Here is a 25600-nt window from a genome sequence, read left to right as displayed (position 1 = left end):
CACCAGCCCCATTATTTATCCTGCCCTGACCCCTCCAAGCCCTTCCACCTGCATAAGCAGCTAATGGCACAATAAGTGTGGAGATGGTAGTAGACATTCTGTTGCAGTTCTCACTGTCTTTCCTTGTTCCCCATCAGTGCATAGCCATGTGTTCCAGTTCTGGAGCACACCCTCCAACATGACGTGACCCCTACCAACAACTACAGAATATTTTTCTCCCAAACGTAATACTCATTAACTATTTCAATTATTTTGGGTGAATAATGATTCAGCATTGGGAAATTGCAATTCTAAATTAAGTGGGAATTTCGGAAGCAGTGCATTTTATACAATAAATTATGTTGAAGAGGTCCCCAATACATTCACATATAGGTCACCACTAATCCAGACCCACTGAATACGTCTAGTAGCAAAGCAAGGAGATACTAACAGTGAACGCGGTGTGCGACGAAAAAATGTAGTTCCCAGGGACCCCTCACTTTAAAAAATTGGGGTCCTACTCCACAGTTTCTGGGTCCCATCACAATGTATGCCTCACTGCCTGTAGCACATAAAAATGCACTGTAGGACATATTTTGTAAAGAGAATGATATGAGGGAACAGGGGGCACAGAGGTGGGAGGGCAGAGTGCACAGGAGAGGCAAAAGGGGCACAGACATGGGGAGAGGGGAAAGGGGGGCACAGAGATAGGGGAGAGTACACAGGAGAGCAGAAGGGGTACATACATGGGGAGAGGGGAACATGGGACAAAGGGACGGGGGAAGAGTACACATGGGAGAAGAAGGGGTACAGACATGGGGAGAGGAGAGAGCACACAAGAGAGGTAGAAGGGGTATAGACATGGGGAGAGTACACAGGAGAGCAGAAGGGGTACATATATGGGGGGAGAGTACACAGGAGAGAAGAAGGGGTACAGACATGGGGAGAGGGGAACAGGGGACACAGGGAAGGGGGGAAGAGTACACATGGAAGCAGAAGGGGTACAGACATGGGGAGAGTACACAGAAGAGCAGAAGGGGTACATACATGGGGAGAGGGGAACAGGGAGCATAGGGATGGGGGAGTGCACAGGAGATTAGAAGGTTGTACAGACATGGGGAGAGGGGAACAGGGGGCACAGGGATGGGAGAGAGAGTGTACACGAGAGCAGAAGAGGTTCAGACATGGGGAGAGGGGAACAGGGAGCACAGGGATGGGGGAAGAGTACATAGGGGAGCAGGAGGGGTACATACATAGGGAGAGGGGAACGTAGTACAAGGTGACAGTACAATATACAATATTTTATATTTGTTTTACAGCAGTTGCTATAATATAAACATGTATTACAGTAGCTGTGTAACTACAATACACCACAGCCTGCCCTATCAGTATTATAGCTACAGAATACTAGGGCCTGCTTCCTTCTATTATAATAAGAGGACCCTAGATGCTGCACCGCATGTACAAGATTTTGCTCCACTAACAGGACACAAGTCAGTCTCCCCATGTAATCATACCGATGCACTTGTGGGTGCTGCAGCTGTATTATAACAATGCACTAGAGAATGCTCCCTTGTAGAACACAATGGGCGGAATTCAATTCTTTTCATCACCTATCGCGCCCGACGGAGCTATTCTATTCTTGCTCCTGTCGGGCGCGATCAGCTACCAAGCGCTACATTTCAGCTCGCAGCCCCTGGGGGATGAGAGCTGAAATGTGCGAAAAGTGACATGTTTGGGCGCCCAAACATCACTTTTCGCGACCACGCCCAGCACTTTGGTCGGGTTTAGCTGCTTTACGCGGCTAAACCTGACCTCTATGGGCGCGATCAGCGTGAAAAGCTGGCACAATTGCATAGCGGCCCGCGATCTCCTGTCACTTTAGACGGGAGATGCGAGCCGCGAAATCAATTGAATTCTGCCCAATGACATTAGGACACCAGGGTCCGCTCCTAATGTGCTATAATAAATATGATTTACCTGGGTAAGGGAGGCCTGGGGGAAGATAGAAGAAAGCAGGGGAAATCAGGTGGAATGGTTGTAGTGGAACGCACAGCTGGCAGCATTTGGATGTGGTGTCGCCGCTGGTGACTGGTAGGTGAGATGCTGTCTGTGGTGATTGGAGAACGCCGCCGGTAGTGATTGGATGTGATGCCGCTGGTGGTGAGTGGTAGGCGAGATGTCTGCGGTGATTGGACGAATGCCGCCGCCGGTGATTGGCTGCTGCGGCCGCTGTGTATGTGCCACAGCAGTCAGTCACCGCCGGCAGCATCTCATCTCTCTCCAACCAAGCACCACCAGCCGTGATTGGCTGCTCTGCGGTGCGTGCGCAAACAGCGCGTCCTATGGGACCCAGACCTATTTAAAAACTGAGAACCTGATTCAGCAGTGCACGCTACCATGATGGAAATCATAGACAAAAACAGTATATTTATTTATACATTAATTCATTGAGGTAACAGACAGTAAATGCGACATTTGGGAGCAGGGCATTTTGTACTGAATGAAAGGGGGTCATGGTAAAAGCTCTGGTAATGTATTATTAAAACACATACACATTTTATATTGCTATTTTTGAGCTTTACTAAACTGTGTTACAACAATGGGAAGATACTAAAAAGAATAACAGTTCTGCTGAAAGGAATGACAGATGTACATAATGGTAGCAACTATGTTTCTCCAAAACAGCCTGTGTCTCTCCCTGTGACAGATATTAGTTACACAACTCCCAACAGTAATAATAAAGCCGGGTGACAGGGATGTGGTGAGCAATGTGTAACATGACATCAGTGAGCTCAGTGGCTCCCCCATCATGCACGACCCAGGCCCGTATAACACGTGCGCTCAGTACCACCGTCACTGTCTCCCGCCGGCAGCTCTTGGGGACAGCAGAGGGAAGAGGCGTTGCTTTCGAGGTGCTGATTGGCTGGGAGCTGCGAGCCTGGAATCCACGTGTTGGAGAAAGTAGGTCAGGGAAGAGCTAGGGCAGCAGCCTCACGTGTTGTGCCGCCCTCCTTCATTATGTAATAGCTACATCACGCAGCTAGGGGGCCCGTCAAGAGCCGAACGTAAATAGTGTTCGCACATGGCTATTGCGCCGGGGCCATGTGAGACCAGTAGTGCCAGAGACCAGCCGGTGGTCACCCCTATCCCGCATCATTGTGCCTGCTCTGCCGCCCTTCTAGCCACAGTCTTGCGCCCCACTGACAGTGCCGGAGAGGGCAGCCCGCGGCTCCCAAACTGCTGTATAGTTACCGGGCATGTTGGACCTGTAGTTCTACAGTACTAGGAGAGCAGCAATCGCGCACAGTGACCCCCGCAGTACTGCCCCCCAACATGTACCTCCCCGCACACCTGTCATAAAAGGCGCTCACCTGCGCTGCTCTCCATAGTGCGGGGCTGCCCGGGTGCTCGGTGCTGCTGATGCGGCGTCCTCTTTCCCTCCTGTCCTCAGCTGCTCATTCCGACCGCAGAGTAAACCCGGCGGGTGCCCTGCATGCCCGGCTTCCTCCTGGCTGCCTTGGCGTCCATACACTTCGGTGCGGGCAGTGGGCAGATGTATGCAGCTCTGTGTCCCCCACTGCCCCGGCCGCTATCTGCCCTATTCCCCGGTCTCCAGCTTTCTCCTACAGTACTAGTGCTGCTCCTGTATGATAGACGCAGCCTCTCCTAGCCAGGGGCGAATCTGTGCCTGACAAATATCACCCGTCCCTCTGCCACTCCGCCTCCTGGGCTGCCACTTACACAGATGCCAGCCCATGGCAGCGGCTGGCAGAGCTATCAGGTACCAGTCTCCTCCTGCTCATCCTAGTCTGTCCTTCCTACAACGGTGACTATTTACATAAAGCTAAAAAGACCATCTTCCCCCAGCCAACAGTAATCCCATTACTATTCGGTTCCGATGTTCAAGTGCTTCTGTTATTTAGAGACTGCGATTGCTGGTTTCATCATATACACCAGTGTTGGCTAACCTTGACACTCCAGCTGTTATGGAACTACATAACCCAGCATGCACTGGTACAGTTTTGCTATTAGGGCATGCTAAAACTGTGGCAGGGCATGCTGGGATATATAGTTCCACAACAGCTGGAGTGTCAAGGTTAGCCAACACTGATATACACTATGAGACCGCAATTGCTGGTTTCATCATATACACTATGAGACCGCGATTGCTGGTTTCATAATATACACTATGAGACTGCGATTGCTGGTTTCATCATATACACTATGAGACTGTGATTGCTGGTTTCATCATATACACTATGAGACTGTGATTGCTGGTTTCATTATATACATTATGAGACTGCGATTGCTGGTTTCATCATAAACACTATGAGACTCAGGGGCGTCTTAAGAGAGGAGGGGGCCTGTGTGCACTACACGTGCGGGGCCCCCTCCTCTTTACCCGGTGGCCGGCAGCCGACTTGACGCGGCTGGCCAGCCACCGGAGCATTAGTAGACTTCGGGCACTAGAGTGTGTCCGGAGTCTACTGTGCATGCGCAGAACACCGGAAAAATGGCAGCGGCGGCCATTTTCTGGTGTTCTGAGCAGTGCTGACACCCGACGCGGGACCACGGACAGGTTAGTTTAAACTGATATCTCCTGCAGAAGTGAAGAGTAGTAATATATGCCATGCCACATGGGTATCTGATAATGTACAGTATATCACGTATTTACTTGTACAAATTAAGACAGCTTTCCAGGAATCCATTTCCAAGAATGCGGACTAACTATATAACTTCCCATTCCATGTAGCAACTTGTATATTTATAACATAGTTATAACATCCTGCTTTCCTGGACAAAAAATGTACACTTGCTTCTGGGACATCAGATATTAGTTGTGGACCAACCAGTCCTTCAGGTTCTTGCCCCTCTTGTATCCAAACATCACCTTACAATTTTTTAGTACTCTAATAGATTCATCTGTATTGATGATAGGCCACAATCTCTTGGTGGTTTGACAAGTATAGTTATTGCCTGTATTGTGATTGTTAATGAACAGCATAATATGTCCCTTGGAGGAGGGCCTAATTCAAGATTAGGAGTATTCAGTATGGTTCATCTTTAGTACTATGGATCTAGCTTTTCCTGATGTCATAGCCTTTAGCTTGAAATTTCTGAAGCATATCAATTTTCTGTTCAGCAATATTATAATTTTTCATAATCCTACAAACTTTTAGAAACTGGGGATAAGGAAGACCTTTGTTCAAAGGTAAAGGATGATGAGCGTGTAGCAGTCTATTTTGATCAGTCAGTTTACTGTACAGTCTACAGTAGTATCTAATTCACTGCCATTCCACAAATTGGATACTGTATATCTAGCTAGTGGGGTAAATTTACTAAGATGGGAGTTCTATTTAAGAAGTGATGTTGCCCAGAGCAACCAATCAGATTCTACTTCTCATTTATCTAGCACCTTTTTGAAGATAATACTTGGAATCTGATTGGTTGCTATGGGCAACATCACTTCTTAATAGAACTCCCATCTTAGTAAATTTACCCCAGTGGATTTTTTCAAAACTATACTCAAATGTGAAGGTATGGAATTCATACATTTGTTTAATTTTCATCATTGTGGAGGTGAATTTACTCTGTGTTGCTCTTTTAGTATTGAATATATAATTTTTTTTGTATACTGTTATATTATTTAGCTGCTGGATTATTGCTAAAGGGTTTTGTTTGGTGTCCTTTTACTTAAATTTTTATGTTATTTGGTCACACCTGGCGATGTTTGCTATTTGTTCGTCCATTGTTTTAGTTTTATGTTCTTGTTTTATTTCTTGGTAATGTGGTTTTTATCTTGTGTGTTTTGATTCATTCATTGTTGTCAGGCTACAGAGCCATGGTTACTGTTGCCATGGTGCTGTCTCCACTCACTGCCGGTTCCGGAAGACACGTGATGTAATGACGCACGTCAGTGATGTTATGACGGTACAAACAGGTGGCATTCAAAGTGGGGTATATCTTATATTAGTATGTATTGTACACTGTATTTATGTTGTTGATAAATGTCCATTAAAGGACAGAAGAGCAATTGACACAGCCTGTTATATGTACCTGTGAGTGCTGCCTTTTTCTATATCTATATATATATATATTTATATATATATATAATATATAATCATACTTACTGACTTTTAGCTCCCTCCTCCCGGGAGGGAGCTGTCAGGCTTCCACTGCGGGGGGGGGGGGGGGAGCGTGTCACGGCAAAAGGGGGATATATTAACCGTAATGTAAATGAGAGGGCGGGGCAACGATGACGCGATCCAGTGTGAATTGCGTCACTGCCCCCCCGCTGCCTGGGTTTATAGTTAACCGCAGGGGGGTCGCAGGACAGGCTGCCGAAGGCCTGGAGGCTTGCCTGCATATCCGGGGGGCCGAGCGCGACCCCCAATTTTCGGGAGGCTCCCAGCCGAGGGTAGACAAGTATGATATTTATCCCAATGTCAGCCTCGGCACTCCAGCATACCAAACACAGGAAAGCTTGCTCTTTTGCCCTCCTATTGGGTACGCACCCCCAAACTACAATCCAACAACACAAAATGCGGCACACAGAGACTTCCAAGCAGTGAGCCCTGTGTAAGGTTATTTAATAAATGATCACATCCTGAGGAAGGGGATGCGGTCCCTGAAACGTTGACCATTTATTAAATACCCTTACACAGGGTTCACTGCTTGGAAGTCTCCGAGTGCCGCGTTTTGTATTGTTGCATAATACATATATATATATATATATATATATATATAATTCAGAAGAATTGGCACTCACCAGGTGGCTGACAGAAAATTGGTTTTTAATTACCCATCTTGAGGGAGAAAGTGCATAGAGCCATAAAGTGCAATAGTCATAGTCTACGTTTCGGTCCCATGGAGGACCTTCTTCAGGACATCACAGCAAACATGTTTCAACTTGAAAACCAAAGACAGACTACATACCACCACCACTTGCTGACATATATACCCACATCCATTAGGTGAAACTCCACCCACGCAAAACACAATGTATGCTGGGACATGATCACTGCATATTCTAAACAACTGAATATACACATTACAAACGACACTAGGATGATACCCTTATTGGCACTAGGTCCCACCGCCAAAAAAGGGGTCAAAAACGGCTTCCAGATGGAATCAAAACAGCAAATATAACGAAAAGAAACCAGCGCTATTACCGGAAGTTCCATGCGTCCAAAGCAATGGAACGCATACCTACAACCGGAAGTCATGAACAAATCGTTGTCGGGAGTTGGTCAGCGCTATAGCTATATAGAGCGCTGACATTCTCATGAGGCTATCACCATAATAGTGTCAAAGCGCTCATAGTATGATCAATGTCGTCTGTCTGTTCAGTAATTAAAGTTAATCGCTCTGATGTCTTCAATAGCATATAAGAACCCAAACGATAGAGAGCACAGAGCATAACACATCTTAATACCATCCCTCCGAGTGCCGCGTTTTGTGTTGTTGCATAATACATATATATATATATATATATATATATATATGGACACTCATATACACACACACACACATATATATATATATATATATACACCGTGTTTCCCCGATAATAAGACACGGTCTTATTTTTTTGGGGGTCAAAAAAACTCCATAGGGCTTATTTTCGGGGTAGGGCTTATTTTAATTAACATTGACAGCATCATGCCCTCAATCCTTCTTTTATCCCCAACATGCCCTCAGTCCTGCTTTACAATTCTTTACTTATCATTATTTTTTTCCTTTTTTTTTGTTAGGGCTTATTTTCGGGGTAGGGCTTATTTTGGACCATGTTTCAAAAGTAAGGGTAGGGCTTATTTTCGGGGTAGGTCTTATTATCGGGGAAACACGATATATATATATATATATTATACACAATACATATTTATATCATCCACCCTGGAGCGTGGGGACCACCTGACCTGTTACAATGGATGATTCGTGAATTATACTATGGGGCATATACAACTAGGAGTGAGGTTTTCTTGTGGAATACCACGAGCACGCGCGCTCCTGATACCCGCGGTATTCAATTTTTAAAAAATGCACACACGGTCTGTTGGTCTCTGAGGTTCCCGCTCACCGCCACTCCATCTTTGCACTGGGAAGGGTGCTGCTGGTGGGAAGCACACACAATCACTTACACACACCGCTGCTGCAGGAGACTGGTTCCAGATGCTGGAGGAAGAAGACAGTGCTTTGTAAGGTGAGTATTTTCTGACTAAGCTAATTGGAAACTTCCAATTGCTTAAATAGTCATTGGGGGGGGGGGGGGGGTTTGCCAGGGTTCCAAAGCATTTCCTTACCATTTTTCTAAAAATATGGATTTTAGGATAAAATTAGTCGAGCTCTGGAGGTGTGCAAAAAAAAAACCTCCCGGCCCTCAAAAAAATTAAAAACCACGCACCTAATTGAATAGCAAAAATCCTGCACCTGCAGGAAAAGACCCGTGGCTTCCTATTTCAAAAATGGCATCACAGCGCCATTTTTGAAATTCAATATGGCCACGGTGAGCCGTGATTGACCCCACCCCTTTATGCTGGCTTATATAAGCCAAGGCGAGGCAGCGGGTGTCAGTCCGACGGCGGAGGAGTGAAGAGCTGTAAGATCAAAGTCGCCGGAGAAGTCCTGGATGGGTGGCGGCCATGAAAAAGAGCTTAAAAGACGCCGACCCCCAGGTAAAGGTGCAGCAAAATATATTATTAAAACATATGGTGTTGTTTTTATTTTGATATTTCTTTTACAGGGGTACTATAGGTACCAGCGGGCCCTTAATGCCCTGCCTGCTGGTACTTGTGGTTCTCCAAGTACCAGCATAGGGGGGAGGCTTTCTGGGACCTGCCATTGCTGACCGACTTTGTGGGCCTCCTTGGTGATTGAGGTAGGCCACTGACATTGCGTTGTCGGACTATACTTGTACTGGTATGCCCTGAAGAATATCCTGAGCCAGAGTGAGGGCTTTGTAAATGGCTCAGAGTTCCAGGACATTGATTGGTAAGATCGCCTCAGCTGGAGTCCAGCATCCTTGGAAGGAGTGCTGGTTGGTCACTGCACCCCACCCGCGGAGGCTTGCGTCCGTGGTGAGGAGTGCCCAGTCCGGGATCCAAAATGGGCGACCCTTTTGTAGGTGGCACGTCTGTAGCCACCAGGATAGGGACAGGTGAACCTCCAGAGAGAGGCCCATAGTCTGGGATCTGAGCAGATTGGGCAGTCCATTCCACCTGGAGAGGATCAGGTATTGTAGGGGCCTGAATTGAAACTGAGCGAACTCCACCATGTCGAAGGTGGACACCATGGATTTCAAGGTCTGCATTGCAGAGTGAATTGACACTCGGCGACTGTGGAGTAATCTGCGCACTCGGTGCTGTAATACAGAAATTTTGTCTGCTGTCAGGAAGATTCTCTGAGCCTGAAAGTCCAAGAAGGTTCCCAGATGTACCACTCTTTGAGAAGGGGTCAGGGAAGACTTTTTCCAGTTGATCAGCCAACCATGCATTTGTAGAAAACAATGGTTACTTGTAGATGGCAGTGAATAATTTATGGGGAGCTTGCTAAGAGCAACAGATCGTCCAAGTATGGGAGCAGTCTGATCCCCTGACAACGAAGATAGGCCGCCATAACTGCCATGATCTTGGTAAAGACCCGAGGAGGTGTAGAAAGCCCAAAAGACAATGCTTGAAATTGGTAATGTTGCTGTAGGACAGCAAACTGGAGATACTGCTGATGAGAAGGCGCTATAGGTATATGTAGGTAAGCGTCCCGAATGTCCAGACACACCATAAAGTCCCCAGGCTCCATAGCCAGGACAATGGAGCGTAGGGTTTCCATACGAAACCTGGGGACCCTGATAAACTTGTTCAGATACTTGAGGTTCAGGATAGGCCGATGAGACCAGTTGGGCTTCTGAACCAAGAAAATGTAGAATAGCCCTTCCCTTGCTGTGATGAGGGGACCGAAATGATTACCCCTGAGAGCAGTAAGAACTGAATGGCCTTCTGGAGGAGCAGAGGTTTGCTTGGGTCTGATGGAGGACCTGTGCAAAAGAACTGCTGGGGGGGTGCCACAGGAATGAGGGGCGTATCCATGGGAGACCACTATTTTACCAAGGCGTTTGAGGTGGTCTGACGCCATAATTGGGCGAACTGAAGAAGTCGGCCTCCCACCCTGGGAGCGGCTCACCCCATCAGGATGAAGGCTTGTCCTCAGGTTTGGTTGGTGGACATCTAGTAGCCCAGGCCTGTTTGGTCCTAGGCTTGGAGACCTTAGTGGATGCCGACTGCCATGGAAAGGACTGACCTTTAGCTTTTCTTAGGGGGTGAAAGGACCAAAAGGATGACATCCGAGGCTTCGTAGTAGGTGCAGAGGGCAAGAACGCCGTCTTGGAAGCTGCCAAGGTAGTCACATGCTTGTCCAATACTGGATAAAACAGGATGTCCCCAGAATAAGGCAGAGACTCCAAAGCCTTTATAGAGTCCAAATCTGCCTTCCATGAGCAAAGCCAAACAATACGGTGGGCTACCACGGAAGTAGCAGATGCCTTGAAAGCTAGACCAGTATTCAAAGTCACCTCTCCTAAATAGGAGGCTGCATCTCTAATGTGAGATATGTAGGACAGCTGTTCCCTCAAGAATAAGAGGCAAATGTATCTTTTAAGGCCTCTGCCCAACTCTCAATGCCTTTTGCCACCCAGACCGTAGCCCTGGCCAGATGAGTAATAGCTCCTGTAAGAGAGTATATAAACTTCAGGCAAGTTTCAATCCTTCTATCCGTAGTCTCCTTTAAGGAGGTTGCTGTATGGATAGGTAAGGTAGCGTTTTTAACTAGGCGTGTCAGTGGGAATCCACTGCAGGAGTAACTTCCCATTTAGTGCAATCAGTAGCTGGAAGTGGGTAAAAGGAAATCAAGCGTTTAGGCAGCTGATACCTTTTACTTGGCATATTCCATGCTTCACACATAAGATCAGATAGCTGATGAGAGTGAGGAAACTCTGGCAAAACTCCTTCTGTCACTTATATAGTGGCTCTTTTGCCTTAGGAGTGGGTTCAGCCTCTTCTATTTAAGAATAGATTTTACAGCTGTCACAAGTGCAGGTATATTCTATTTAGAGGGGGGCTCCTCCTCTCCCGACGGGGAGTCAGAGTGAGAGAGGTCTGTGTCTTCTGCCTCCCCAGAAGATAACTCAGAATCGGATAGCTGGGTGGACTGGGAAGAAAACACAGCATGCTTAGTAGGTTTACTAGGTAAGGGTTTCTCCTTTTGCAGCATTTGTTGAAAGGCTGTAGAGATAGGCGCCAGATTCTGCACTGAGGTAGAAAGTACGTCTACTCATGGGGGAGGCAAAGGATTCGCAAGCAGTACCTGCTGTGGCCATCCCATAGGGGGAGCTACCACAGGGACCGCTAGATGGTCCACAATTTTTGCCAACACTTGCAAAAAAGAAGCCCAGAGGGGGATCCGAGGAGAGGATGCAGGAGCTGATGGGCCAAGGGGAGTATAACAAGATACACATAGACCATCCTGAACAAGGTCCTCTGAAGCTTAGCCTGATGAGCAGGACTTACAAGACACCAGAGTGAGAGCAGCAAGTTGCTTGTTATCCTTGCCTTTGCTAGACATAGCTGCAAGGATAATGTAGTGTCGAAGCTGGATAATTGGCTGAGACAGAGTCTGTTAAAATTAAAATCTGCCCGACGCCATTTTGCGAATGACCGCTTAGCCCCATTTTAGCGAACCTCACACATTATAAGTACATACGGCGATATTATTTAGCGTCGGGCGATTCCCGCGCAATAGAACAATGTTAAAAGTCCTCATTATATAAATACAGACATTTACTAAAACATATATGACCAATCCTGCAAAACACGTACCACGGTGTACTACAAACACGTAGTCGCACAACGCTAACTAGCGTCTTTTCTTAAAATCCTTACACTTACACCTTGCACACTTACATAGGAAGGTTCTCTAGCATTAAGGTTTATATTCAAGGTTTTATTCATTATTAAGTAATAAAGCGACTGTATTTGAGATCTCAGGTTTAGTACATGATAAGCAGACTGTGTTTGGTGCTATTCTAAACTACTGTTTATTTGCAGACTTCCGGTTCCATCGGTGGGGAAATCGCAACATACGTCTGCAAATTATGGATCATAGAGAGATAGGCATTAAAATGTACTCTGTAATGCAGCCATTTTAGACTTGTTATTCAGTGGGAAAATGGACACAAAGAGCTGTTTGTGGCTGGACTGTGATCTTACAATCTGACCTATGAACTGTATTGTAACAGAAGAACCAGGAAGAAGAACCAATGGGATTATGCCAACTTGTTCTATTGTATTGCCTATCTCTGTATGGGTACATATAAGGACGCTCTATTTCCAGTAGTTAGTCTGCTTGTTCTTCTGACGGAGGCTTCAACTTTGATGCCGGAAATCTGGATCCAGAGCGCCTGGATGTATCGACTGTACCTTGTGATTGTATAATTTGTTTGCGCTAATTGTATTTAGATCACAGCGTGTAACTATCTGCTTTTTGGTGAATAATATCTTTTTGTGCTTTGGAAACACAATCAAAGTCTGAAGAGTAATTATTTCTTGTGCGACTTACAACGCTAATTAGCGACATTTAGAGTGTATAGATAGGTAGGAATAGATAGTAGCACACAATCTGACACAGTGTAGTGCGCAACACAGATATACAGTATGTGATAGCTATCACAAATATAGGTAGATGTGAGGTACAATGGTACAATACCTCAGTATTCCAGGGTTATAATGAAAGAAAGGGAAAGTTATAAGCTGACATTTGAGAAAAATAAACAGCAGTGCTAGCACAAGTCACATACAATGCAAAGCATACAATATAACTGTAGTGAGCACTAAATTCAACTACACAGGCCGCAGTGGCTGGTAGGAAATAGCGCTGTATAACCTGGCTCCTAGGAGAGATATACAGGGAGACCGGACCCAGCGTTCCCAGTGCCCTGTGGCTGTTGAAGAAAATGGCTGCTGTGAGCTTAGCAGGAAAGCCCATTTTGTCTTGAAATGGGCGTATTAACAAATTGTACTGCTTACATTGTATGTAATGTTTATTTTCTGTAGGAAAAATGTCTTAAATTGTATAGTTGAGAGGTAATTGACTGGCTAGTGTTTACTTATAGCCCTAGGCTCAGTGTACAAGTTGTTAATGTCTGTGGTTTTCTCACTTGAAGCACAGATCAAAGACTGGGGTCAGTTTATAACCCCACAGGGGGTCAGGCTTACAACTAGAGACAGACCGACCAGCAAGGTGTCAAATTTTTCTCCTAGCCAGCTGAGCTTCAAACAGGATGGAGTGAGCAATTACCTAACCCCTGCTCAGGTGACCAGGAGAGCCTGTGTTAGTCATTTAAACAATGGAATGGTTAAACTATCCCAATGGGGGGTGACCCGGAGCAGCCTGTGAAAGGGCATAAAAATGTGTGTTTGATATGAAACACAGTTCTAATTAGTCACTGGGAAGAAGGCCTCATCCCAGAACCATTTACTCCAAAGTGATCCGAATGGTTTGTTTCTCACTTTCATTATTTTATTTGATTTTCTGGAAACTGTAACTAACTGTGTGATTCTTTAACATTATTATGTTCTTTGTAACGTTTTGTACATAAGCTTTGAAGATATTCTTTAATTAAACATTAATTCTAGATCTGGATCTGTGTTTTTTATGACCCAAGGCCTCCTATGGCTCATGTTACCTATTTTTCCAAGTATTGATAATTGTGTTAGCATTATATTCTTCTGCTGGTGGCAGTTACCAGGTTTAGAAAACCACATGTGCTGAGGTAACCTGTAAAAGTCACAGGGGGCGATTCCCAGATTGGTGTACCTGGAGGGTCGGCCCACAGGATTGTGGCAGCAAGTCTTTGAGGGGGCAGAGGGTGAGGGAGGAGCAGCTCAGGGTCGGCAAGACCGCAGTAGTATGGTGCCATGAGCTGGGGGAGGGGCCTTCTCCCCTATGCTGACATCTACCACCAGGGCCCTAGCCTTAGATGTCCCCTGCGCCAGTATAGGTTATACCCTGGTGGTCTAGTGGAGTCCCAGATGAACCAGTGTCCACATCAGCACCTCGGGTCTGTCTCCTGAGACCAGAGGTAAGACTGCGGACCGATGCGGATCCCCGTCTCACCTGTCCCCTTGAGTCCCAGCTGCAGTCTTGGGTCCGAAGACCTGCTAGCTAGGTCCCCTTGGAGCCCCGCCGAGAGTACTTAGCCGAGGGCTGCTGCCGCGGAGGGGTGATGGAGCAGCAGCGCAGACGTCCAGAGGACTGCCTAGCGCTGCTTGCTCTGTATGAACATAAATCATACAAATAAAGCTTGGGCTGCTTAACAGCAGCCCCAGTGTTCTAACGGTGATCCAGCTCCTGCTGGACACCAACGAAACTGAGTTGCCGTCAGGCTGTGGGCAGTTATAGGGGGAAGGACCAGAGCATGCTGGATAGAAAAAAAAAAAAAACTTTGCTGTTGATGTCCAGTCCTCCAAGTACCACCTACACCCCATCGTCTCCCTGTGGAGCCCTATGGACCCTGAAGAAATATATTAACAACAAAATATAATGAAACAAAGTTGGATTTTTGTTTTCCATTTTGTTGTTGTGTGCGTGATATCTTCCATCTGACACTATTTGCAGTTGGTTTTGTAGGACAAAGAGGTGGAAGCAACATCCTTCACCTACTGAGTACTTATACAGTGTGATAACCCTATGAAAGTACTTAGAATCCACCTCTCTCTCAAGGATAGTGTTGGCTGGGTAGACAAACTAGTGTCAATATATTATATAAATGATAATCAATAGATTGTTACAAGTTCTGATATAAAAGTTTTATAAAATGCTAGACATTACAAGAATGTATGAAGTCACTGATATAACAGTACCTGTTAATGAAAGACCATGGGCTACATTTACTAACCCACTGTTTGCAAAAGTCATCAATGGCAAGCTTTGATTAATGGATTTAAAGCAGCAATATAAACAAATGGTAAACCAGGCTGGGCACAGGATCATGGACTGACCCAACCCCATTGCAATATTTTTGTTTATATATATTATATATGGCTGCCTAATCCAACCTGGGTGTACAAGAATCCCACTGGGTGCAGCCCCATCCCTAAGTCCATCGCAACTGGACTGGCTCTTTCTACATCCACTCGGCCCCATGGCCATCTTTTAAGAGTGATCTTTCTGGCTGCAGGTGTGTGGCATACAGACCCTTGGAAGCCAGGCAGAGAGCTAGTTGTGGATGGACAGTAGAAATTATACATATTTTTCAAATTGAAGACTGAACTTCAAAAGATGAAGTAAGCAAGAGGGTTGGCATAAGGGGGCTCTGATGATAGGCATTGGACGCATTACTTTGACCATATGAATTTGGGGCACAAATGTAGCACATTAGGAGTTTCAGTATCTTGTCCAGCATGCCACAAGTTGGAAAAGGTTGAAAAACTGTTTTATGAACATTGTTCAGCATAAACAGCAATTTAAAATTAGGATTTTAGCAACTGTAAATTGTTTTTTTTTTTATATTCATGAAGCAGCAATTTGGTCAGATTGCTAGTTAACTAATTTTTGTTTGGGATAGTTATAAACCGTGAGATTCTAGGTGAAACTAGCAAGGGAATCACAATTTTTATACACCGCTCACCACACACACACACGTCGCAGTTTTTTGAATGTTCTAAATACAAACCAGCTTTGGGCCAGCGAGAATGCTCAAACTTGAGCCAAACTGGCGGCAGAATTGGCCCTTTGAGATCAGCTGCAGATTCCCAGCAATTAGCATTTTAAAACTGCAGATAAACCACTAACCATGGATTGAAGCAGCCAGTAAAACTGTCAATTGATAAACTCACACTACATGTAATTATATTATTGCAGTTTCTGAACACACGTGAATTTAGAGCATTATATATTCCACTGGTATTATTCTAGCTTAATATCATTGCTTACAGCAGGCATGTCAAACTCAAAATACCAACTGGTAAAGTCCCAAGTGTGTGGGCCCAAAAAAAAAAAAAGTCATCTGCATTTTTAAAAGGTTTAGAATAAACTTTTTTCACGATGGCCGCTGGGCACTGCTCCAGTCCACGCAGTCTTCACTCCCACTGTCCTGCGTAGACGCTGCCTGGATCTAATCAGATCCAGAGCACAGGCTCCTCTCATCGTGGGAGACGCACTGCATCACTGGGAACGCTGACATCTAAAGCAATCAGGCTTCTGATCGGTTTAGAGACCAGCGTTGTCAGCTTTAAGTAAACACTGCCGCTTAATAACATTTATTTATATATACACATACCCACACTGTTTGGCCTCACAAAATGTTTATTTGGGCCACATGTGTGACATGCCTGGCTTACAGTATCTTACATGTGCATATTCCTAATCAAGATCTGGGGAAACTAAAAGGTGCCCATACACGGTGCGATGCACCACGTGAAGCAACTGCCAACCGCTTTCCCAGTGCGATCCTCGCTGACCGCACATTATGCCGACTCCCCCCTCCTCCATCTGAATGGGATCATCTATCGCATCCCAGATCTGATGAACCTGTGAGAAGATCTGGGGATGCGATGTACGATCCCACGGAAGCACACCGTACGATGATATGCTCATACACGGCACAATATACCACCTATATCGTGCCGATCAGTCACATCGGCACGTATATCGTGCTGTGCATGGCCAGCTTAAGGTTCTACATGAATATTCAAAACCAGCATTAACTTTGTTTAACAAAGAATCCACTTTGACAGCTTGGGAAATCAATGGGCAGATTCTATTATCCGCAATGTGTGACAGCTGTGCACATCACAGATTATAGCACAATATCGCTTATTTTACTGTGCACCCCCTATGGCGGGTGCAGGGTAAAAGAAGATTGTGAGCCTGCTATGTGTGGCTGTTACCAGCATTTACACAACATATCACATTTAATGGAATTGCCATCTAGAGTTACTCCTAGTTATCTTAACTTTTTCTCTCTAAAGTAGTTATTGAAAATGTATGAATTAAGCAAATACTTCATGATCCAAGAGCACCATTTAAAAGGTTATACCTCTAATCTTCGTTGCTTTATTAGAGAGTGTGATAAATGTATGCTTAGATAAATAGCATCTACTTTTAAAAAAACTACATGGTTTGAGGACAAAAAAACCCCCAACATCATGGCATCCAAAAGACCATTTTATTGTCAAATTTACAAGTACAATCCCACTTAGCGGTAACGGTGAAGTTGAAGTGTGTTGCGTCTTCTCCAGGCAGCGCGGCGAGAGCCACCAATGGTCAGATGGAACTTGTGGCCCTTTCCAAGGCCACGGCTCTTCTTGCCAGCAGATGTCAGCCCACGCATCTCTCTGTGCTTGTGCACAGCCTTTGTGATCCATTGGGTGTCTGGATTGCGCCTGATTGCCTTGTGGAAAATGTCAACAAGGATGACCTCAAAAAACTTGTAGGTGGAGTCTTCTCCCACCCAGTACGATGCAAGTACTCTTAGTCCCCCACAGTGACGGCCAGCACGTTCCTAGTAAAATAATAAAAACAGGTAAGTATTTACAGAGACAAATGGGGAAATTCAATTAAAAGCAAAGGACCGGCAATGCTCCACGGTGATGGCGTATAAATGCCTGCAACAACATTGACAATTTTACCTTGCAGCCGCATAGTGGTGCGCAAGAAAATTTACAATGCAAGCGTGCCATATATACAGGAATTATTCACACTGTACATCTCCCATACATCTCACTGGAAAGTATTAATTGTATTGACCCCCAGAATTACAGTAGGTACTAGAATTACTGTTCTAAATAGACTTAGCAGATCAGTCCTTTATTCATTTTCTAGGACAGAAGAGTGAGAATTAAACCAGTGAGAAATCATCCTATAAATTAGTGGCCATTACAATTTATGTAAAGGTTTCTCTTAAAGTTAATAGTTCACCAAGATGTGTTTTATTCTTGCATCTGACAACACTGTGCTAGAGAATTTGGTAATCCCATTACTAATTTTCTGCTTATACTGTAGGTAGGTTTTTAAAGAACTATTTTAGTGCGGTGAATTTTAATTGGTGAAAATTGCAAACACTGCATCATGTAAGCTAGGCATTAATGGGTCTACTAAAATAAAAGCTTTCAAGTACTACATTGTAATAGTATATGTCTGTTGTATGCTAAAATATAGCAGTCTTTCTGCATTTGACTTCAAAACGTAGCAGGTTTCTGGAGAGTAGAATTTGGTCTTAACCATTCAGTACTAAGACAGATGCACTTTATGGAAAGATTAACGATTCGTTCAAGCCTAGAAACTCAGCCCTGAGGAATGGCAAAGCAAGGACTACTGCAAAATAGATACATATTTTCACACGTTTAATTTCTACAGGGGAGGAGGGGTGCAAAAATTAGGGGGAGTTTGGGTTATCAAACAGTATCTTTCACTACTAAAGAGGTGTGTGCACGGAACTTAAAATAATCTATAACCACTAGAGAAAGGTTATTACCAATGGGTGGGGGTAAGTTTACAATTGGGCTCAGGAACATGGACACGAGGGGACGTGACACCGTATAGGCATATTTTTTTCTAAAAAAATATTTACATTTTAAAAAATCCTACCTGAACTCTAGTAAATAAAAAATAATTTGACAGGTTTTTCCCCCCCGGGGAGAATGGGGAGGTAATAGTTAAGTGATTAACTATTTGGTGCATAGTAGGGAAGTTGCCTTGAATAATTTTTTCTTGCCAGTGGTTATAATCCCTGCTTTCTTTAAATGTGTATTTTTAGTGAAGCCACAGATTCTAGTGTTACCCAAATCCAGTCCCCAGGGAACCCCAACATTGCATGTTTTCTATATCTCCTTGCTGGAGCACAGGTGCATTAGTTACTGGCTGATTAATTTTAAAAGCTCAACAGGTGGTTCTTAAGGTGCATACACAGGTAACTATTTTGTAACCAACGATTATCTGTCAGATTTTGAGAGATTTTCCCTTAAAAGAATAGTTAACTTTTCAAGTGCAATGAACGATTAAATGTTGCTTCCCTTAATGAAATCGTTCAGTTGGTCAGTCAGAATGAACTACAAACGTGAACGCGCATGAATGATAATCGTTCATTATAACTCAGAAACTGAACAATTTTTTGGAACGATAACGACGTCGTTATAGTTAAATCGTTCAAAGAATCGTTACGCGCATACGCACCTTTAGACTAACTTGTGATGTCCCTGTAGACTGAAGTTAGGAATCACTGCCATTCCCACTGGCTTCTTTTGTGTTAAGCTGCATACACACACAACGATTTAGTAAATGAACGATTTTAGTAAACTATTTTCGTTCATTTTTTCCAAGGGAAAAATGAACGAAAATAGTTTACTAAAATCGTTCATTTACTAAAATGTAATGAACGATTTTTTTGAACTACAAACGATTTTTGCATGTTCCCTTACTGAAAATCATTGCGTTGGTCAGTCTGACTGAACTACAAACGTGAACATGCATGAACAATAATCGTTCATTTTAACTCAGAAAGTGAACGATTTTTTCAACGATATCATTAATCGTTCAAAAAATATAAAAATAAAAAAATCGGTGTATGCACCTTTAGTGTTAAAACACAACCTATTTTACTGCCAAGGGGCAGACTTTTACAAAGGTAAGTTATGAAATAAACTCACTTTTTGCCAAGCACTAAGACAATTTGCATTGGAACAAAATCAGCATGGGTAAATGAGTTAACATGGGTTATCAGACTCCACTAATCCATCCAAGAACCAGGCCTGTCTTTCAGAAGTCCCTGCCATCACCACAAACGTATTCCTTCCATTAGTCGAACTGTTGGTCAAGACCAAACATCTCAGCCTCAATTTCCTGATATCGTGCAGTGTGGATTCTCAATAATCTGCTCATATTCCCTATGCTTTTTCTTATTACCTCATCCTTGTGGGTGTACATATACAAATTCACTGTGAAATTCACCAGGTATTTCATTTAAAGTTTAGTACAGATATTGTCTCAATTATCGGTTTGATCAAAAAGTTGCATAGTGTGTAGTTAGCTTTAGAAGGTTTCCCATTTAATCACATGACCTAGTCTCCAACTCCAAGGCCCAATTCAACAATCCCATTAATACAGTATAGCTGTGTACACACTAAGCAATCCATTGTATGATATATCGTTCCAACACTGATTGGGAGGATCGCATAGTGTACCGGTGGGTCGTTCATTGCATCGTCCCATCTGCTGTGCAGCCCATGAGATGGGACGATACAATACCATGCTGCTACATGCCGCATGAAATAACACATCACATCATCCTAGATGGCACGATGTATCATTCCATCGCATCAACCAGTCGCTGGGTACACACTGTAGTGTGTACTCCGCATAATAGACCATTGGTTTAGCATCAAGTGTTAAAGGACTTTTATGGATCATAAAATATGCAGTTTTAACAAAAAAAAAAAAAAAAAAAAAGACCCCAATCACAACAATGGCACAAAGATAAAGTTCATTAATGTCTCCAGGATGTTGGGAACCTAATCTAGCCAATTGGCCAGTAAATAGTGAACCTGGTCCCTTTATTGGTGCATATACAAGTAGCGATCAGCGATGGGATATCGCTGACAGATAGTTATGCACCCTCCCTGGTATGCTGGATGATCAATATCGATCATCCAGCAAACCACCAACTTTACAGTCGACTACAGCGACTCGCGATCGTGGGTCCCTATAGTAACTTGCTTGATATCGAGCAAGTTTACCACCATGCACGGCCGATGGACAATATCGCTATCGTCCATTCACGGCCGCACATCGCTGGTCGAAGGTAAGTTGGAAGGGACCATTTAAAAGAAAGATTTGAACGATGACGGCAACGATATCGTTCAAATCTTCCTTTTAAATCGCTATGTGCGTATGCACCATATGAAAGAAAAAAAAAAGCTGCTGCTCTTCCTGCATTAGTGTGGAAACATTAATCCTCATTATCCACAGCAGAAAGGAAACACTCAGAGCTTTACATTTCATCATGACAATCAAATGTGTGTGTCTCAAGATTTAGATACACTACAAAACATTGTAACAAAACAGGGCAGTCTTCATATATCACCAGATTCAGAAGGAAAGATTTGGTCTTGTAAAAGCAGTAGGCTCAAGTTGCCCAACGTCTGAGTGTCAAGTATGACTTCATCTGTTCTGCAAGTTATATTAGGCCTCTAATTTAGGACACCTGCATATTATTTCAGTTTCTTTAAATATCCAGAAAAATTATTAAGAATTTACTTTGCCAACGAGCACAGTTCCTGCCTACCTGCATTAAACATTACCTGTTATATTGTACTTCATATTAAGCCCAGATCCATGTCAAATGCTTAATTCAAGAGTAATGCTGGGTACACACTAGACCAGGCCTGGCCAAACTGTGGCTCTCCAGCGGTTGTTTAACTACAAGTCCCAGCATGCCCTGCCAGTTTTTATTCAGGAATGCTAAAACTGTCAGAGCATGCTGGGACTTGTAGTTTCACAACAGCTGGAGAGCCGCAGGTTGGCCAGGCCTGCACTAGCCGATGTTGTTCGATCTGGCGGATAGTACACACATAATCGGGCCGACGGGGAGGGATGTTGTTAGCAAGGGCATTGCTGCCAAATACAGAGTCACCGCCCGCATCGGCAAGTATGCATGTGCTTGCCGATACAGACTCCCCCGTCGCTGCAGATGTCGGGCTGGGAACACATCTAGTGTACACCTAGCCTTAGAACTTGTAAAGTGTAGTTTAACAGGATCCCTTGTTACCACTACAAATGTGGCCAAAAGGATCATATAGCAGCCCTCCCATAACCAACCCATCGGTCATAAACACCTAAAGACCAATGCAGGAGTGTGAGATTATCAGGAGTGTGTTCCATCTTGGAGGGTATTCACTGTTTGAGTCTCCATACAAGCGGATACGTCCTTTAACTTGTTTAATGGCTTGTCTTTTCGGTAAATTTTGTGGACTGTGTATGAAATGTAAATTGTGTATTTTATATAAGCTGGGTAGGTAAATGTGTACTGTTAGTGAATGTTTATAAGATGTATCATTAAGGTTTGTAAACTATTTTGGAGTGTTTCATTAATAAAGCCGTGATCAGTAAATGTAGATACCATGCTAGCTGGTCACACAAACACTAATGTACAATTCAATCTCAGTTTATAAGAGCAGAAGGGTAACTCCCAGCCATACAGATGTTTGCCTGTGCAGTACAACCTATTTCCATACTAAAGCTGGCCATACACCAGACCAACTTTCATCCAACTGGTTGGTTGGAATGTAATCCAGTAAAGCTTGGGAGCAAATGACAATCAGTTTGCTCCCGAACACGAAAAAGGTTGCTCAGAGAATTTGGTTAAATCTGTTTGATTTGAACAGCAGCTTTCGTCCGGTTTACAGTGTTTGGGAGCAAATGGCTGATTTTGCTCCCATTCATTACCAGATTCTCATTCCAACCAACTAGTTGGAGGAAAGTTTGGCTAGTGAAAGGCCAGTTTAAGAGTTTACATTGAACATAATATATTCTACTAGTAATGAGGGCTAAAATACTGCTTACACCAATAAGCATACAAGGCTATGCATGTCTGCCACAGAGGGAGAATTAACCATTTTATATAATAAACTAAAGCTACATTTCAGTGCTTAAGAGTCTCCATGTTAACATTGCTGAAACGGTCATCAACTGTACTAGAGAAGTAATTACAGCGCTGCCTCAAATGCAATTAAAACACGATTGGTTTGTTACCATCAAGTGGTAAAGCCACAGAAAGTATGTGCAATAATCATGCAGAGGATGAAAAGCAACTAACAAGTCATGTAACATCAGTTTAATACACTTTTTCCTTACCTCAGCAACAGACTGTAGGCTGCGAGCAAACTTAATCTGGTTTATACCATGGTGCACAGGTTTGCCATAGGTTGCACCTTTGGGCACTGGGCGTTTGCGGCCACCACGACGAACCCTGATACGGTAGATAACATATCCTATTGGGGATGAAAACGGGGAAACACATGATGAATGCACTTAATAGATACAAGAAGATATGCATCATGTGGATATTTACACAGCACCAATACACCCTGCAGTACTGTGCTATCAGGAAAATAACGCAGTAATGTATGCTTGCTGTTCTGCGATTGGTGCACAGAACTAATGGTTTGCTTAAAAAAAAAAAAAAAATGAATAGAAATCAATTGGTCCCAATAACACATTTGTAATGTTTAATAGCATGACAGGGTTGTAATTCACCCACTGACTGCACTAATCAACAAGTTTAACACAAGATAACCCATAGGATGCAAAATGCAGTTATAAATGCAGATTCACATGACAGTGCGCTCCATGCCATTAGGAGATCAGTGTGCAATCAGAGTGTACAACATCTAGAAGTTCATGTCAAATGAAGAAAGCATAAGAACCATGTTATTAATCATACACACCTTGTTTGGCCTTGTAACCAAGTCTGCGAGCCTTGTCCGGACGGGTAGGACGTGGGGCACGGTGGAGAGAAGATAGTTGGCGATACTGCCAGCAGCGGACCCGCAGGAGGAACCGCATCACATCCGACTGCTTCTTCCTCCATAACTCCTGCATGTACTTGTAGGCACCCATGCTGGCTGGCACTAGGAGAGAGCAAGTATTATTATTTACAGCACAAAGCATGGTAGGGCTACAGTATGTCACATGGAAAGCAGCACTACCCCTGACCTGACAGGCACAGGCCGGGGAGCACACAGAAGCAATAGGAACCCATTAGCAGCGTCATCCAGTCACCGGGCACACGCTGCAGGAGCCACTGACAACGCTGGTAACGTGCACGCTGCACGGAGCCGCCTCACCCCGGCATCTCCCCGTGCCAGTCACTACACTCATCGTCCAACCACCAAGTGATCACACCGGGGTCACTGTGCCGGGCCGCGGCCTCCGGGGGCAGCCATCACTAACCCACATAGCCCCTGCTCAGCGCGGGCGGGATACCCCGGACTGGCCGGTAGCTGGGATGGGAGGGGGCGGAGAGGCCGGTGCCCGCACACACAAGACCGGATCACCGGGTGGCACGGAGGATGGAGGCGGATAGTATCATAGCATAGACAGGGAGCAGCCATTACCTGATGGCTCGGCAGCCGGAAAGGAAGGGAAATCTTACCCAGAATCCCTTATGGTGAGGCCGGAGCGGTGACAGCTTCCGCTCTCAGAGACGCGGTGACTGCTGGGAAATGTAGTTGTAGGATAATATAGATGAGAGCTTTTTCTCAACATTGGTTCTCTGGAAGCGATGGCAATCCATACTGGCCAACTGGACTCCCTGAGATAGTAGCAATCTCCCTGACTCCTTGAAGAGTCTAGCAATCTCCCTGATTACACCTTACCCCCATTTTGTAGCTGCTTTGTTGTGTATAATATATATATGATGCCAGCATGCACACACACACTCAGCTCCATAGCCCCCTTGTTTTGAATATATCACCACTGATGATGTGTCTTTGTTTGGTTTGAAGCCCGTCACCACTATATGTGGGAATCTCTGGGGTAGGATGAAAAGGGAACGTGGATGACTGACCAAGGATACATTTACATACCTTTACACAAGAATATATTGGGTACGCACAATTATTAATACCAGTTTCTTTTGTACTGGAAGTACTACACTATATTGTCTCTCTCTCCAATCTGGCTCTGCCAAGAGCCTCTTTTCATTAAGGTCCTCTCTGGTACTAGAAACCTGGGTCCAGCATTGTCCACGTCTCCCCGACAGGACTCTCAGATAAGCCTTAAAGAATTTTTATTTGGTACGCACAATATTATTTGAGCACGGGCACATTTATTTTTAATTTATCACACCTTTGGGCGCTTGTCCTTTCCACCCCGGTTTATATATATATATATATATATATATACACACACACACAGTATATATTATAAGGGCACAGTCATGCCCTTATATTAAGGATGGTTCGAAAAAAATAAATCTCCATAGAGAATTCCAGAGGGGGGCATGGTGTTTAAGGGGCTACACCTCAAAAGCTATAGAAGGTACCAAGCTCAAAGTTGCCATGGGCGGGTAGAACTGTCACTGGGTGCTGCATGCCAAATTTCAGGGCAAAAACATAAAAAATGAGGATTTGGCTCTTGACTGTCTCTGATCCGATATTTTCCCTCCCTCATCTATTTAAAGAGATTGAAGAATATGGTGGCCACTCCGGTTATAAAATTAATGCTCAGAAAACGGAAGTTCTTGACTTCTATATTCCAGGAGACTCTAAGCATATACTAGAATGTAATTACCCATTCCAATGGCATAGACGGCATATTAGATATTTAGGTGTAAACCTTACGAAAAATTATCATCAACTATTCCAAGCTAACTACCCCAAGCTTTTGGCGCAATTTAAGAAAGATATTGATATGTGGAGTGGCTGTTATATTTCTTGGATTGGCCGGATCAATGCAGTTAAGATGAACCTATTGCCACGCTTGATGTACCTTTTTCAAACATTACCGGTGCGGATTCCTCCATATGTATTTAAATATTTATCACATATTACCTCCCAATATATATGGTCCA

At 44.2% G+C, this 25600-nt stretch overlaps 2 protein-coding genes across 2 annotated transcripts in view; both read right to left on the bottom strand.

Annotated features, from left to right (window-relative positions):
• Positions 1-3644, bottom strand: part of NR1D2 (nuclear receptor subfamily 1 group D member 2) — a 34602-nt gene extending 30958 nt beyond the window's left edge. Inside the window, exon 1 of the mRNA XM_088463504.1 lies at positions 3354-3644. Coding sequence (XP_088319630.1) covers positions 3354-3369 — 16 coding nt within the window. The 5' untranslated portion in view covers positions 3370-3644. The remainder of the gene's footprint in view (positions 1-3353) is intronic.
• Positions 3645-17181: 13537 nt separating this feature from the next.
• Positions 17182-24228, bottom strand: RPL15 (ribosomal protein L15). Its single transcript, XM_088462734.1, has 4 exons — positions 24144-24228; positions 23475-23657; positions 22882-23018; positions 17182-17536 (listed from the first exon to the last, which is right to left on the bottom strand). Exons 2-4 carry the CDS (start codon positions 23644-23646, stop codon positions 17231-17233), a joined length of 615 nt encoding a protein of 204 aa, XP_088318860.1. The 5' UTR covers positions 23647-23657; positions 24144-24228; the 3' UTR covers positions 17182-17230.
• Positions 24229-25600: the final 1372 nt, after the last annotated feature.

The sequence above is a fragment of the Taudactylus pleione genome, unplaced genomic scaffold (assembly GCF_031769625.1).
Source record: "Taudactylus pleione unplaced genomic scaffold, aTauple2 ptg000053l, whole genome shotgun sequence".
Lineage (NCBI taxonomy): Eukaryota > Metazoa > Chordata > Amphibia > Anura > Myobatrachidae > Taudactylus > Taudactylus pleione.
This window is presented reverse-complemented; position numbering and strand designations above follow the sequence as displayed.